The following is a 17,170-nucleotide window of genomic DNA, read 5'->3' as shown; positions in this document are numbered from 1 at the left end:
ACAAAAAAAGATTTTAGCCCACAGTTTTAATAGCGGAAACATAGCTAAGGAAAATGTTAATAAGATGAAAGGTGGACTTTTTGTGCAGTGGTGGCCCACGTCTTTAATGCCAGCACTCAGGAGGCAGAGGCAGGTGGATCTCTGAGTTCCAGACCAGCCTTGACTACAGAGTGAGTTCCAGGACAGTCAGGGCTACACAGAGAAACCCTGCCTCAAAAAACAAAAAACAAAAAACAAAAAACAAAAAACAAAACAGAACAAAACCCAACAACAACAACAAAGAAAGGTGAACCAGAAGGATTATTCAAAGTGTTAATCAATCAAACAAACAAAAAAGATGAAAAATATAAAAGAACAAGAGATAAATAAATTAGCTGGGCACAGTGGAATACACATCTACTCCCAGCACAAAGGCAGAGGTAGGAGGATCTCTGTAAGTTAGAGGCCAGTCTGATCTACATAGTGAGTTCCAGGACAGCCAGTGAGATTCTGTCTTGAAACCACCACTTTGGAGGCGGGGGGTGGGGGAGGGGGGAGAGAACAAACTGTGATATATTTGTTTAATTAAGAGTTCCAGAAGAATAAGAAGAGTGTATAAACCATAGTTATATTTTTCAGAACTAATGAGTTCAGTTCATGAGTAATAGACACCAGTGATCCAGTGGAATAAGGCACCGTTCTGAAAGAAGCATCCCGCAATATAGAACCCTACCCTCACCCAAAATCCCCTTCAAGAATAATGGTGAGCTGGGTAGCGGTGGTGCACGCCTTTAGTCCCAGCACTTGGGAGGCAGAGGCAGGCAGATTTCTGAGTTCGAGGCCAGCCTGGTCTACAAAGTGAGCTCCAGGACAGCTAGGGCCACACAGAGAAACCCTGCCTCAAAAAAACCAAAAAAAAAAAAAAAAAAAACCAAAAAAAAAAAAAAAAACACCAAAACCACCAAAACCAAACCAAACCAAACCAAACCAAAACAAAACAAAACAAAACAAAACAAAAAAAAAACCAAAACCAAAAAAAAAAAAGAAAGAAAGAAAGAAAAAAAAAAGAATAATGGTGAAGGGGAAGCATTAAGCCAACAAACAGAACAGAGAGTTCATCACCAACAGGCCACACCGAAGGATGCACTATAAGCTGGAGGAAATGATCTCAGAAGGGATTGGATGCCTGGGCTAAAGAAAGAAATAAAAACAAAGATAAATCTAAATGGAAATTGCATTAAAGAAATCTTGTGGGGTTTAATCCCAATGAGCAAAAAGAAAAAAGAAGAAAAGAAAAGAAAAGAAATGGTAACGGAGATAGTTTCCTAAATGACCATATTGTCATTTGGAGGAAAGCAGGAGAAGAAAGAGAAACGGTGTAGAAGGAAACAGTCACTCTTCAAGCAGAAAAGCCTCCCAGATGGTAAGCTCTGAGCCAGTCCCTGGGGAAAGCAGAAGGGTCAGCTGACCAGAAGATGGAGCGCTGCCGGGTCATCTTGTAAATCTTATCCCATCCAGATCTCTCTGGATACCCAATGAGCAAAATATTTACCATCTTCCTGGTGAAGGTCACTTGTCTCCCTTCTTGTTGCTTCCTGCATCTAAAAAAAAAAAAGTTTGAAAATTTAGGAAGAAAGGCATCTGTGAGTGTTCAGATAAAAGCTCACTGAGAGTGGGAGTTCAGCATATTTTCCTGTTACCATGGACACACATCCCTGGAGGTTGGGAAACAGACCTTCCAGCAGGGGTTGAGCCCATTGTAAAACAGTTACAGCACGAGGAGGCTCCAGAGTTGCTTTAGAGTGGGATGGAGGCTCCTTGAAAACAAACACTGCGATGCTGAGTTTTGTCTGCATGCAAATTAGTTCAGGCCCATGTTTTCATTTTCGTCTGGAGGGGGAGGTGAGAGGGTGGTGTGTGTGGAGGGATGCGCATAAGAGTTAACCATCAAAGGTTGATGTTGGCTGTCTTCCTTTAGTACTCTGCAACCTTAATTTTTGATGCAGAGCCTCTCATTAGACTTGTAGCTCATCTATTTGATTAGTCTGGCTGGCCAGTGCGCCCGTGATCCACCTGTCCCCCTTTAACTGTACACGGCTTTTACATGGGACTCCAAACCAGCTGCCCACGCCTGCACAGCAAATGCTTCACCTACTGAGCCATCTCTCCACCCAGATCTCGGTTTCCAGTTTTATCTTCTCTATTTATTTGGTTTTTCTGATAAAGCTGAGTACTAGCTACAGAAGCTAACAAGAATTTACGTTCATTCTTCTTTTTCTCCGGAGACAGGGAGTGCAGTGCAGCCCTGGCTGGCCTGGAGCTCCCTGCATAATCAGGACAGCCTAACAGTCCTACTTCTGCCTCCTCAGTACTGGCATTACAGGTGTGTGCCCATTGTGCCAAGCAACTGCTGGAGTTTTAAGAAGCTGTAAATTAATCTGAGGCATAACTAGGCAACTGAAGCTGAAGCAAAAAGAAAGCAATCTAATATGTATTTTTTTTAAATCTTAAAATATTTGGTTATAATCTTAAAATATATTGGCTAGGGCTATACTTCTGTGGTACTGTACTAGCCCAGCATGCCCAAGGCCTTGGGTTCTATTCCAGCATATACTGGCACCCACATATACAATTTATGTAACCAAAAAAAAAAAAAAAGGAGGGGGAGGAGGAGGGAGAGGAAGAGGAAGGAGGAGGAGGAGGAGGAGGAGGAGAAGGAGGAGGAGAAGAAGAAGAAGAAGAAGAAGAAGAAGAAGGAGGAGGAGGAGGAGGAGGAGGAGGAGGAGGAGGAGAAGAAGGAGAAGGAGGAGAAGGAGGAGAAGGAGGAGAAGGAGGAGAAGGAGGAGAAGGAGAAGAAGAGAGAAGGGAAAGAATTATTTGCACTGCTTTATGCTAAATTTAAAGATTATAGTAACTTATTCAATTCTTTTTTTTTTCTTCCTTAAGGAAATAATTCTAGAGAGGGTGTTTTTATTTGTTTTTAACTCTGAAGTACTACTTAATTGTATATTGGAATAGACATTGTCTCTGTTTTCTCAAATAAATAGCAAGATTTAAAAGAAAAGAAAAGAAAAGGAAAGGAAAAGAAAAGAAAAGAAATGGTAACTGATATAGTTTCCTAGCACCCAAGTAGGACCTCTAAAAACAAAGAAACAAATGCTAAGTGCCTTGAGAACTAGAAGGCTTTATAGCACACACGTATTGAAAAACCCTCACTGTCTCTTCACTAAAGCTGCGCTGACCATTCTCATCTCCATTAGCCCTTCCTCTGGCCGACTGTTTTCCACCATTCTGTTGCTTACTTAAAAAAAAAAAAAAAAAAAAAAAGCAAAGGAAGAAGCTGTCTGTTCTTATGTCACTGGCTCACACACAAGCTTTAATAAAGAGATTACATGACTTCTACCACCTTTTTTTCCCCTCAGAAAACTTGGGGGGGGGGTTGTTTGTTTGTTTGTTTCCAATACAGGTTTCTCCGAGTAGCCTTGACTGTCCTGGAACTCACTCTGTAGACCAAGCTGGCCTCAAACTCAGAGATCTGCCTGCCTCTGCCTCCCGAGTGTGCTACCACTGTCCCGCTGTTATCTTTAATTTTTCCTAAATCTTGCACTGTCGCTAATCTCTCATTGCCTATCACTCCTTGCCACATTACCCTCCCTCGCTGTCTGTTACACAGCAGAGACTGCTTTGGGGGAAAGCTGCCTTGATACGTAAAACTTTGAGTTTAAAAAAGGAGGAGGGAGAAAATGTGAGAGGTCAGAGAACAGGAGATGGGGGCGTTTGGTAAAGAGAAGGAATTTTATAGCCAGCTCTGAGCTGTTAAACATGGATGCATCCCTGCTTGAAGACCAATGCCCAGCTTCCAGTGTGCTAAGTAAGGTCCCACATATAAGTAAAGACAACACCATATTATTAGTATTGGTCATTCGGCAGGAGAGTGAGTGGATTACCTGTGTCCCCAGCGGAAAAACGTCTAATTTCTGAGCTGGTGTGCCACTGCCCTGGGCTGCACAAATGCTGGTTAGGGAATCCTTTATTTCCCGGTTGGGGAAGGGAATAAAAAGTCCTTTGTTTGCGTCTATATTAAAAGGAAAGGAATACAGTGAAGTCCCAACATAGTTCAAAGGTAGCATGTCTTATAAAAAAGATACTAAGGTATCACAAGACCTGGGGTTAACTCATGGCGTCACCGCTTAGAAACTATGAGAACCTGGGCAGGTTGCTTCATCAGCTCTCTGAATTCCCTCACTTTGTTAGTTCAGCAATGCTGATGAGACGTATACTACCCGTCTTTCAGCAGCAAAGGGAGGCAAAAACAAGACCATGGGTACAAAATGGTCTCGTAAGTTTTGAAGTGTTCTGTAGACACTCAGAAGTCGAAACGTATTTTGCACACTTCCCATTGAGTAAACGGTGAAGCCTAACATCAATTCAACAATCCCCTTCCACAGGAGATGCTGAGAATAGACTCTGGTTTTATACACATCTCCTGGGCTCTAATCAGACCACCCTGATTTGTCCTTTCAAGACTGGCTCTTTCTACCTTGATTGCCTCATTTGTAAAAAGAGAATAATATCTAATCAGAACCTATTTCATAGAGAATACTGAATTCTTAGGTCTCCCAGTATTTCTTACATGTGATTAGAGAAATAACTTAAAAACGAAAACTATAAAACTTCTACTGGTAGGCACTCTGGAAGTCCCCATTTGAACTGGGTGGCACACCGCTGTGACCCCAGGATGGGAAAGGCTGGAGCAAGCAGGTCCCCAGCTTGTTCTTTATAAGTTCGAGGGCAGCCTCCACCTTCTGAAGGGACTTTGGAAACTAAGTACTTTGCATTGGTTTAGGGAAAATTCTTTTTTAGCAGGATTGTGCAAGATCCTTTCAAAATCTTGGCCTTCTTCAAGCCATGTGTTCTTCTGCAAGCTTTCTGGCAGCCGAAAACCACCAAGAGCCAGGCTAATGCCAACACAGCATGGCAACAGCCGTTAGGTCCATCTGAGGCTGAGATGCGTCCCATCTCTGAGTTGCCTTTTGGTTTTGAGATGTTGTCAGTAAACACAAGACAACGCTTCTTTCCCTGAGTCTGGTAAAACTACATTTCTAAGAGTAACACAAAACTCTCACTCTTTGTTTCTCTGGTAGCTTTCACGGTGGCACTGGGTACGAAACAAGGCGAAGCAGAGACTGGTGGTTGCGGCCTGAGCACTGGGGCAAAGTAACCTGATTTGGGTTCAGGCTCTGCCTGTCCTCACCCTGTACAAGATGACTTTTTCTGTTTCAACATTCAACACTGGTTTCTAGACTCACCGGTTCTTTTTCTTTCCTTCAATCTAATTTTTGGTTTGAGCAAATCCTCCATTGTCGGAGCTCTTTGCCAAGTGCTGGTATACCCCCTGGGATTAATGATACTCGGAGTCTAAATGATCCCAAATCAAAATCCCTTAGCTCTAGTCTCTGCCATTTTCAACTGGCCTCTCTTTCTTTAAAGGTAGGATGTCATGTAGCCCAGGCTGGCCTCCAATTCATTAAGTAGCTGTATCTGACCTTGAACTTCTGGTTTTTGTTGTTGTTGTTGTTGTTGTTGCTGTTGTTTTTTTCGAGACAGGGTTTCTCTGTATAGCCCTGGCTGTCCTGGAACTCACTTTGTAGACCAGGCTGGCCTCGAACTCGGAAATCCATCTGCCTCTGCCTCTTGAGTGCTGGGATTAAAGGCGTGCGCTGCCACGCCCGGCGACCTTGAATTTCTGATCCTCCTGTTTCTATCTCCCAGGTTTGGGGATTGGAGTACATCATGACACCTGGGTTTATTCTGATCTCCTCCTTCTTTCCCTACCTCCCTGTCTCCCTTCTTTCCTCCATCCCTCCCTCCCTCTTTCCTTCTCTCCCTCCCTTTCTCCCTCCCTTATTCCCTCCCCCTTTTTCTCCCTTTTCTTCTCTTTCCTATCCTTCTCCTCAAGACAGGGTCTCTCTGTGTAGTCCTGGCCTTGAACTCAGAGATCTACCTACCTCTGCTACCTGAGTGCTGGGACTAAAGCCATGTGCCACCACTGCTGGGCTCTGATCTCTCTTTATGTCCAGCTCTGCATTTCCTGAACAGTGTTCCCCATAAAAGCACAAATCCACACAAGCAGTATTCTCTAAGTCAAGCTTACTACCGTCACTTCCAAGACGCCCCCTGCTGGCACTTCTCCAATTTGCGCCCTGGCACTCCTGACCTCAACCCCTCAAATCAGGAGCTTCTTCTGGATTCTCACCCTGGAAAGCTCTCTCAGCCATCACATTCTACAGACTCCCTCTCTTCTTGGGATGAGAGGAGAGTTTTTATTTTAATCGAGATGGAATCGCTGGACTGCTGCTTTCGTCTTTTTACAGAGGACCACCCAGTGACTGAGTATGTTCACAAAGTTGAGCGACTATCTCCTTGATCTCACTCCAGAACACTTCATTATTCTAAAAAGAAGTCCCATACTTGTCAGGTTCAATTCTCCCTCTCCTGCTATCTCCTCAAAACCTTCAATACACCTTCAGTTTATATAAGCTTTTCAGTTCTAGGTACTTCATATAAATGGGTTCATACAAATATGGCCTTTATTTAGCATGATGGTTTCAAGAGACAGTCTATACATCTCAGCAATTCATTCCTTCCATGGCTGAATTCTACTTTTTGTTCTGTTTGCTTGTTTTTATATTTTTTTAATTTTTAACAGTTTATTTTATTTTACTTTATTTGCATTGGTGGTTTTCCTGCGTGTATGTTTGTGTGAGGATGATAGATCCCCTGGAACTGGAGTTTTAGATAGTTATGATCTGCCATGTGGGTGCTGGGAATTGAACTCGAGTCCTCTGGAAAAGCAGCCAGTGCTCTTAACCACTGAGCCATCTCTCCAGCCTTGAATACTTTATATGAATATATCTATCACACTTTGCTTTGTTTCTATTTTTCCCAGGAGACAGATTAGAGTGGAATTTCTGGTACCTCTATATTTAACTTCTGAAGAAATTGCTAAACTACTTTCCAAAGACTGTACAATTTTGCTCTCCTATTAGCAATGTATGAAGGATCAAAATTTCCACATCCTTGCTCTCGCTTATTATCTGTCCTTTCGAGTCTTGTAAACCTAATGCGTATGAAGTGGTTATAAATTTGCATTTCCCTGATGCTTAGTGGTGTTGAATATTTCATGAACTTGGTCAGTTGCATATGATTTTTTGGAGAAGCATCTATTTAAATCCTTTGCCCATACTTTAGTCAAGTTGCTTATCTTTTAAGAAATATTGTGTTGTCTGGGTGGGTGCGTGGGTGCCCAGATGAGCATGTGGTGACCAGTGGGCAGCTTTTAGGCGCTGCTTCTCACCTTCCTCTTGTTGAGAGGCCGGGTCTCTCCTTTACCCTGCTGTCCTGCTGTATACACAACCCTCAGACTTCCAGGGGGTGGCCCTGCTGTCACCTCTCCTGCTGGAACTGCAGATGTGTGTCTCCACAGCTTGTTTTTCCCATGGGTTCTGGAGACTGAACTCACGTTATCAGGATTTTTTGCAGCTGGTATGGCTACCTGCTGAGCCATCTTCCCAGTGCCAAGTTGGACATCTTTTTGTTACTGAGTTGTAAGAGCTCCCTGTATAAAACAGATGCTAGACCCTTATCAGATATATGATTTTTTTCAGTCCTTCCATTATTTTGTGGGCTCTCTACTTTCTAGATAGGGTCTCCCTACGTAGCTCAGGCTAGCCTAATGATCCTCCTGCCTTAGCGGCTAAAGTACTAAAATTCTAAGTGTGTGTTATCATGCCCAGCTGCTGTAGTACTTTTAAATTTTTGTTATGTTTTACTTATTTATGATGTGTCTGAATGAATCACTGCCATGGCAGACATGTGGAGATCAAGGATAATTTAGGGGAAGTTGACTCTTTCTTCCACCAAGTGGGGTCATCGTGTGTCTTCCTTATTTGCTGACCCACCTTGCCTGTCCTGCTATGTTCTCCTTGAACTAAAAACTCTGGTAATTTATTCTCACACAATTATGGCTAAATTTTACACATGCCACATCAGGAAAATTTAGGAAAAAGTAACGATTTGCATTCTTAGATACTTTTTTTAAATCTTATACTTTATTTTTCTTCAGATAGAAAATATGTTGAGTGCTTAATCCCCAAAACAAGTACAGTTTTCAAGCCCATTTTCACACCCCCATATCAAGGTAGCAGGAATACACTGTCTTTATAATGCTGGGATGGAGGCAAAGAACGAACAGTTGACTGCTTCGACTGCCAGCAATCACTTAGCTTTGTTTGGACAAAGACCCTGCAGTCCATGATAGGTTAAATAGAAATGTATTGCCCAGATCACCAGCAGGGTAGGACTTGCTGTCCAGCTATGGGAAGGCACTTCAGCTGTTTGCTCTTCAAGGTCCATGGGTATTCTGTCCCCTCAAACTTTTGTCTCCTTCCTCTCACTGTGAAACTTTACACCTTATTGAATTCCAAATAAAAAATTAAAAGCAGAAATAACTGGAGGGGGGCCTGGAGTGATGGTTCAGGGTTAATTGCACTTGCTATTCCTGAAGAGGACCTGAGGGGGGACGGGGCGGCAGGGGGGGGGGCTGGAGTGGAGTGAAGATGGTTCAGAGTTAATTGCACTTTGCTGTTCCTGAAGGGGACCTGAGCTCAGTCTCTGGAACCCCCATGAAGGCTCAGAGCCACCGGTTACTTCAGTACCAGGGGATCTGAGTCCCTCTTCTGGCCTGTGTGAGTACTGCATGCCTGTGATCTACATACATGCAGGCTAAAGTCATACACAGAAAGTTAAAATAAAAAGCCGGGCGGTGGTGGTGCACATCTTTAATCCCAGCACTCAGGAGGCAGTGGCAGGTGGATATCTGTAAGTTCAACAAGACTGGTCTACAGAGTGAGTTCCAGGACAGCCAGGGCTGTACAGAGGAACCCTGTCTCAAAAAACAAACAAATCTTAAAAAATAAGAAGTTACTTGTGTTCTACTAGTCCCTAAAAAAAAAAAAAAAAAAAAAAAAAAAAAAAAAAAAAATGAAACTGAGCCATTTTCTTTGATTTACTAAGACCTGGTAAAAATTTAATTCCCAAAGGGCCCAGATGTAGCTGTCTCTTGTGAGACTATGCCGGGGCCTAGCAAACACAGAAGTGGATGCTCACAGTCAGCTAATGGATGGATCACAGGGCTCCCAATGGAGGAGCTAGAGAAAGTACCCAAGGAGCTAAAGGAGCTAACCCTATAGGTGGAACAACATTATGAACTAACCAGTACCCCGGAGCTCTTGACTCTAGCTGCATATGTATCAAAAGATGGCCTAGCCGGCCATCACTGGAAAGAGAGGCCCATTGGACACGCAAACTTTATATGCCCTAGTACAGGGGAACGCCAGGGCCAAAAAGGGGGAGTGGGTGGGTAGGGGAGTGGGGGTGGGTGGGTATGGAGGACTTTTGGTATAGCATTGGAAATGTAAATGAGCTAAATACCTAATAAAAATGGGAAAAAAATTTAATTCCCAACTTGAAAAAAATTTTCAATGATATTCACATTAAATGACAATCGTTAAAGAAAATGAGTATTTTCCCACCACAAGACTGTCATGAATTGTAACTTCAGTATCGTTGTACTTTTATCTTTTCAACATCTCTTGAATATTTTATTCATAAATTCAATTCTTGTTAAATTTAACTTCTGTAACGAAACATCACAGGCAAACCCCCTCAGCGTTTGTCTCTAGGTTTCCCTTCATCCTTGAGGCTTCCATCCGAAGTTCCATCCCTGGGGATCTATTCAGACGGGTCCTCTTTTGACTGAATCAGGCTTCAGTTTCTCTCTAGAGACACACCTAATAAATGCCTCTCCCTTCAAACAAATTGCTACCCACTTTCCCTTGAGTATAAAAATGAACACAGTTACCAGTACAGAGGCTCTTTGCAGTTTGGTCTTTGTGCCAGTCACAAGCTGAGTCGATGTCCTTATCTGTCACACCTCTATTTGGTGACTTGATGTACCTGGACTTCCTGCCCACAAGTCTCCTTGCTTCTCAGAGCTACGTTTGCAGCTTCTTTTCTCTCTAATTTGACAACTCTTTCTTCTCAACGATGCCCACAGAGAGCCTGCTCAAGCAACTCCTGCCTAGTGAGACCTTTCCCAGGTCCCCAGGCAGCATCTGAGCACTACTGCTTCCTTTTCCCTTTGCTGTCTCTGTCACAGTGGTGTTCTTAACTCAGTCTGACCTATAACCTAATTAACTGTGATAAATCACTCTGGACTGGGAGTACAGGAAGAGTTGACACTATCATGCCATTTCCCTGATAATGTAGCACAAGTTCTGCCAGTAGACACACAGAGCTAAATTGCTCTCCTTTGGACTCCTTTGATCACTGGTTACTCCTGCATTTATTCCACTATTAAAACTCCCTGATCTCACAACAGCCTTGAAGGGCTCTTCTTTAGGAAAGAGAAATGAACTTCTGTCTTGTTTAAGCTGGTAGGTTGAGACGTCTCTGCTATTCGCCGCTGGCATTTATCCATGTAAAACACCATCATGGCCAAATTGAGATGGCGAGAACCAACAAGTTGAAATGGGATGGGTTTTAATGAGTTATAAAGAAGGCCTTGGAGCTTGTGAGATGGCTAAGAGGGTCAGGCACCTGCTGCCAGGCCTGGCCACCTGAGTTCATTCCTGAGATCCACACAGTTGAAGGAGAGAACCAACACCTTCAAGTGGTCCCCTGACCTCTGTGTTGTAGCATGAGCTTGCGTGTGGCTGGAGGTTGATGGTTGGTGTCTCTGTTTACTTCGCTCCACCTTAGGTTTTGAGGCAGGGTCTCTCCTGGATCCACTTCCCCAACCCCAGGATTATGAACATGTGCCACTGCACTTGGCTTTTTGGGTGAGTTCTAGGGCCCTGACTGGGCCCACACACCTGCTCTAGCAAACACTTTATTTACTGAACCATCTCTCTTGCTTGCGAGGTGGATTTTTGTGAACACTTTTATTTCGGTTTTTAAAAATATGATATCTTCATGAAATCAGTGTATCTTAATTGTGATTTTATTTAAAGGCAAAAAGAATTGGCTAAAAGAGATCCATTCAATTCCAAATCCATGTGCTCTATAAACACATATCCACAGGATAAAGTTCTCTGTCTTTTAAGTCAGGGTCTCACTATGTAGCTCTGGCTAGTCTAGAAATCATTATATAGAACAGACTGGCTGAAAACTTACAGAAATCCTCCATTTCCGCCTCTTGCATTCTGGGATTTATGGCATGTGTCACCCACTGGGCATCCATTCTCTTTATTAAGGCATCCATTGTTCTTTGTAATCTGATCAGATTCGACCCAACCACATTTTCATTAATGCTGTCTGTGCCAATCAAAGTGTGCTGATCATTCTTTCAGGCCTTTGCCACGTTGGCTGTAAAGCTCTTGTATAACCCCAGTGGTTTACTTGGAAGTTACTCAAGTAAGGGAAGATATGTTTATAGAAAAATCTGTACAAGGAGGACTGAGCGTGTTGGCACGCACCTCTAATGCCAGAACTCAGATGACAGAGGTAGGCAGATTTCTGAATTCATGGCTACACAGAAAAATCCTGTTTCCAAAACCAACCAATCAACCAACCAACCATCCAACCAACCAACCAAAGACAAAAACCAAAAAGAAAGATCCTATCTCAAAACAAAATCTGTACAAGGATATTTATAGCAGTTTTTTCATTATAATTTCAAAATTTAGATGCAATCAAGATATCCTTCATATGTTGAGTTTACTAAGTAAATTAAAAGTCAATGGACCACTTATTCAGTATTAAGAAGAAATGAGCTAACAACTCACAAAATGTCATAGAATAATTAGACATGTAGTACACACTTTTCTTCTTCTTCTTCTTCTTCTTCTTCTTCTTCTTCTTCTTCTTCTTCTTCTTCTTCTTCTTCTTCTTCTCCTCCTCCTCCTCCTCCTCCTCCTCCTCCTTCTTCTTCTTCTTCTCCTTCCTCCTCCTCCTCCTCCTCCTCCTCCTCCCCCCTCCTCCTCTTCCTCCTCCTCCTCCTCCTCCTGGACAGGATCTCACTATGTAGCTCTGGCTATATATCCTGAAACTCACTCTGTAGGCAGGCTAGCTTGCCTTGAACTCACAAAGATCCCCTGCCTCTGTTGCCCAAGTACTGGGCTTTTAATTCTAGTACTCAAGATGCCAAGGCAGGAAGATCTCTATGAATTTAAGACCAACATGGTCTACATAGAGAGTTCTAGTCCAGCCAGGAATACATAGTGAAAGAAGCCAGAATTGCCAAATAGCTGAATTGGTGAGCTCTAGATTCAACAAAACACCCTATTACAAAATTAATAAATAAGGAAGAAAGAGAGAGAGAGAGAGAGAGAGATTAAAAGGGCTGATGAGATTACCCAGTGGTTAGAGCACATGTCATGCAAGCATAAGGGCCAGGGTTTGGATCCCTAGCACATACCCAAGTATTGGTGGGCACAGCAGCTTGCCTGTGATCCTACTGGGGCAGGCAACTGGCAAGTTCTGGGTTCAAGTGAGAGATCCTACTTAATTAACATGCAGGATGGAAAATGACCAAAGAGGACAGCTGACATCACCCTTTGGCTTGTTTCTATGCTCCTGCCCAAACATGTGCACCCACATACATGCACACACATGTACACACATTCATGCACAACACATGCAAAATGAAAAAATATAGGTAGAGAATGATTAGAAAGACCCATCAACATCCAGCCTCCATACACATGTGTGCATGCACCCAAATACATGTACACACACAAACAAAATAGGCATTTGGTTTTTTAAAAATCAGAAACATCTTTTTGTAGATTTTTTGTTTGTTTTTGTTTTTTGAGACAGGGCTTCTCTGTACAGTCCTGGTTGTCCTGGAACTCACTCTGTAGACCAGGCTGGCCTTGAACTCAGAAATCCACCTGCCTCTGCCTCCCAAGTGCTGGGATTAAAGGCGTGCGCCATCACCGCCCGGCTTGTAGATTAATTTAAAAAGTTTTGCTAAATGAAAAGACATTGAGGTGCATCATAAAGAACAGGTGGCATTTGATGCAAGCTTTTCAGAGGCATTAGTTTGCAGACGAGAGACAGGAAGAACTACCTGGGGGAGGAGGGGAAGGTCGGGCTTCATTGGGGCATTGCACAGTGTGGTCGTGGGGGAGAAGGCTTCGGGGGTAGGCTGAAGAAAGGTTGGGACCCGAGGTCTGGGGAACTCTGTATATCGGGTTAAGGAGTTTAAAATGAATGTAGTAGTTGGGTGGGAGCCATCAAATCTTTACGCAGGACTGTATAATTAATTATCTCAGCTGTGTTTTAAGAGAATTAATCTGGCATCAAAGTACAAAATGAATGGAAAAAAAAAAGCAGAGGAAGAACTTTGATGATATATAGGTCACACTTGGCATCTGCACTCTGCCACTTACTACGTAAGTAGGGCAGGTTATTTCACCTCTCTGGGTTTCAATTTCTTCACCTGACAAACCGACTTCAAGGTTGTGTGGATTAGATGAGATCACAGACAGTCCCTGGGCCAGAATTTGTACTCCGTAAATATTAAGCAGAACTGTTAAGCAGAGGCTATTAAGGGACGGAAAGGAGTGTTCAGAGTCACACTGGAGGGTAAAAGAACTCAGAGGAGCAGCAGTGTCAAACCTGGTGCAGCTTTGTTGTTTGTTTTTGTCAACTTGACACAAGCTAAAGTCATCCAGGAAGAGGGACCGTCATCCAAGAAAATGGCTTGAAAATCTGAAAAGGGGGGCATTTTCTTTACGAATGACTGATGTGAGGGGGCCCAGCTCATCGTGGCATTGTGACCTCTGGGAAGATTGGTTCTAGGCTGAATACAGAGCAAGCTGAGCAAGCCATGGGAGTGAGCGAGTAAGCAGTGGTCCCCCTGGGCTTTGCTTCAGGACCCGCTTACAGGTTTCTGCCTTGCTTGACTGGGTTCCTGCTTGACTTTCCTCACTGATGGACTGAGATTGGAACCTGTAAGGCAAAGGCATCCTTTCCTCTCCAAGTTGGTCGTGGTGTTTATCATAGCAATAGGAAGAAAACCAGGACAACACCCATGTGATTCTGAGCCAGGATAATAGCAGAGCTGGGAAGAGTTCCATGAAATACAAAGAGCTGTTCGGGCTTTGTTTGCTCTGGGGGGACTTTTAGCTTGAGGGGCTGGAATGTTAAGCTGAGATGATTCAAGTTAGTTTAGCAGAGTTGAGGGACTGGTGCAGAAGAGACACTGGTACAGATGCCAAGCTAGACGGATATTTTTAATAAATGAGAGACTAGGAAACAAATAATAAATCTATTTACTTCATAAATAAAACCATGAAAATGGGTTAGATCAGCAAGGACAAAGGGAGGGGAGAGAGCAGGAGGCTAAAGATACAGCCTAAATTGCTTATTTCGAGGGTGTGAGAAGGGTGTCAAAGATTACGTGCTTAAGAGAACAGGACAAGAATCCAAAGCAGTGGATTCGTTGCCTGCTTGTTCAAGAGCACCACTTTGAAAACCTGAGTTGGTACAAGCTGAACTGGAGGAAAGCCTGAGGCATGTCCCTAGCTTGGCAGGACTGTATTAATTGTATTGTATTACCAATGGTGCTTACTGGCCGTCCTCCCCGAGGACCTAGCACAAACACAATTTGCAGTGGGAAGCAAGGCTCTTTAACGTCTCAAAGCAGCTAAATCAATTTTACATTAAAAAAAATTAGGGACCAGATGGTGCCTCAAAGAACCTTTGGAAATGGGGTTGTCTAGTGCAGCAGCTTTTTCTCAATAGAAGCTGTAAACTTAAAGACATTTTAGCTCATGGGGTGAAGTCTTTACATACACTAATGCTATATTACGTTAATGTAGACTAATTCAATTCAGCTCATATAAGGGCCAGTCAAATTGTGCTTCAAAGCACTTTTCCTGTCTGAAAATGGATACATAAATGTGTGTACCCAGAGAAAAAATCTAGGCTATATAACCAACGTAGTCATTGGGATTCTCGCTTGTGGGGAGACTCTGAGGAACCGGAATGTTGCTCTTCACGCACTTCAGCATTTACCAAAATAATTTCAAAATGGCATCTATTTGAAATATAAAAATGCTTTTAAATTCAAAACAAACAACCCATACTCCTCTTTTATATGCACAGAGACATCAAAGGGAAAAAGGAAAAGGAAAATATTACCTTATTATGGTTTATCAAGAAACTCTGTCAAAGTCATGTCCACATGAATAGATTAAAAAGTCAGGAAAATGAAGCATTGTATGTCAGCAACTGAAGACATTGAATATCTAAACTGCACAGTGAGTCTCTTGTTACTAGAGTTCTTTCTGGGACTTTGAACACAGTCTACTGCTTCTTAGACTTTATGTACAATTGAATAGGTCTTTTAAGGGGACTAAGCCTTGAGGCCAAATAAAACTCTCTTAAGTGAAGGTCATCTGTTTAAGAATGGCAGGCTAATTCACAAGGGTGCATCAGATACAACAGAAAGCTTTCTCTGAGTCTGAGGCGTGGCCATTAATGTGGTACAATCACCTTAATTTGTACCGGAAAACCAACAGTGGTGTTTCTAAAGCCCTTGGAAAATGGGCTGTCTACTAAGGCAGTTTATTCTCAATGGAGATTGTATACTTTAACTCATTGTATATTTTAAGTCATGAATTTTTGTCTGTGCTAATGTAATACTGTTCTGTTAATGGCAGTTACGTTACAGGTTGCAAACACAAGAGATTCTGCAGCTGGGGAGGAGCTTGGTTGAGAAGCCAGGGAGGTTGAGAGTATTCGCAGCAATGGATGCAGATGACTCACCAGTCTCTAAGGAAATCAATTATCTCAATTATCGCCGCAATCAATGTGCAGGAGCCTCGGGGATGGGAGGTGTAATTTTAGGGAGCTCTAATGATGTAAGGTGATGTAAATGAAACTGAATTCTCTGAATATATATACAGCTTGTGCTTTGAAAGGTCTGGGGTTGTATAACACAAGGTCCCCTGGCAGCTGGAAAGAAAGATTTTTTTTTTTTAAAGCAGCCAAAAAATATTGGACTGGCTTTAAATTTGTGTTTTCACAATTTTCACAATTTTGTCTTCATCCTACCCGAGATTGGCTATGACGGCAAAGGCAACCGATGTCTTGGTTATTTTACGAATACAGAGGCAATGCTGACCTGTTTCCATCCTGGCATCAACCTCAGGACTGACGTGTGACGCGGGGCCCTCATCTGTCACACAGTTTTTCATTGTCTTCTCCCTAGAGCTTCCACACAGAAGGATTTATTGAAAACTCAAAAGAAAGCCTCTGAGACCACTGGTCTATGCAGCTTATAAAATACTAGTTCTTCATTTCCCCAAATGCTCTAGGACTAATAAAACTATGCTTTACAGATATCCCAGTGGAGGCCATGATTTGTTTTTGTTTTGTTTTGTTTTGTTTTTATTTTCCAAGACAGGGTTTCTCTGTGTAGCCCTGGCTGTCCTGAAATGCCCTCTGTAGACCAGGCTGGCCTCAAACTCACAGACTGACTTCTGAGTGCTGGCACTAAAGGTGTGTACCACTGTGCCCAGCTTGAGGCCCGCTTTTCATACTCATCATCTTATTTACTCATAAAAGCCCCTCTGAAGGACTGGAGAGATGGCTCAGTGGTTAAGAGCACTGCTGCTCTTCCAGAGGACCCAGGTTCAACTCCCAGCGCCCACAAGGCAGCTCACAACTGTTTGTAACTCCAGTTCCAGGGCATCTGGCATCTGGCACCCTCATACAGACATACATGCAGGCAAAACACCAATGTACATAAAATACAAAAATTCATTAAAAATAGTGACAGCAGTGGTGGCATTAGAGGTGGCAGCAATGACCCATGTATGCACATATGCCTTTGATCCCAGCACATGGGAGCTAGAGGCAGGCAGATCTCTGAGTTAGAGAACAGCCTGGTCCACAGAGCAAGTTCCAGGACAGCCAGAGAAACCCTATCTCTAAAAAACAAACAAAGATGTTTTAAAAGCACCTTACTACCTTTTCATAGATAGGAAAACTGGGAGGCTTAAAAACTTTACCTAATACTGGGGACCTTATATGACACTGTGTAATACTGGACATAGAAGAACATTTTAACCTATGACTTAGCAATCACTTAATGGAACCTAAACAGATTAATGATGGA

At 42.9% G+C, this 17,170-nt stretch overlaps 1 protein-coding gene across 8 annotated transcripts in view; it reads right to left on the bottom strand.

The window, feature by feature from the left end:
• Nucleotides 1-17,170, bottom strand: part of Lrrc36 (leucine rich repeat containing 36) — a 50,489-nt gene that overhangs the window by 16,299 nt on the left and 17,020 nt on the right. For 6 of the 8 annotated variants that reach the window (XR_387748.3, XM_006531057.3, XM_006531055.3 and 3 more), the window contains 3 exons: nt 16,175-16,263; nt 3,927-4,054; nt 1,532-1,580 (listed from right to left, as the gene is read on the bottom strand). Coding sequence is in view for 7 of the 8 variants with exons in the window: in XM_006531057.3 (XP_006531120.1) it covers nt 1,532-1,580; nt 3,927-4,054; nt 16,175-16,263 (266 nt within the window). In the remaining variant the exon portion in view is untranslated. The remainder of the gene's footprint in view (nt 1-1,531; nt 1,581-3,926; nt 4,055-16,174; nt 16,264-17,170) is intronic. The other 2 variants (XM_006531056.3, XM_030243598.1) reach the window with 1 other exon arrangement.

This window comes from Mus musculus, chromosome 8 (genome assembly GCF_000001635.26).
Source record: "Mus musculus strain C57BL/6J chromosome 8, GRCm38.p6 C57BL/6J".
Taxonomy (NCBI): Eukaryota; Metazoa; Chordata; class Mammalia; order Rodentia; family Muridae; genus Mus; species Mus musculus.
This window is presented reverse-complemented; position numbering and strand designations above follow the sequence as displayed.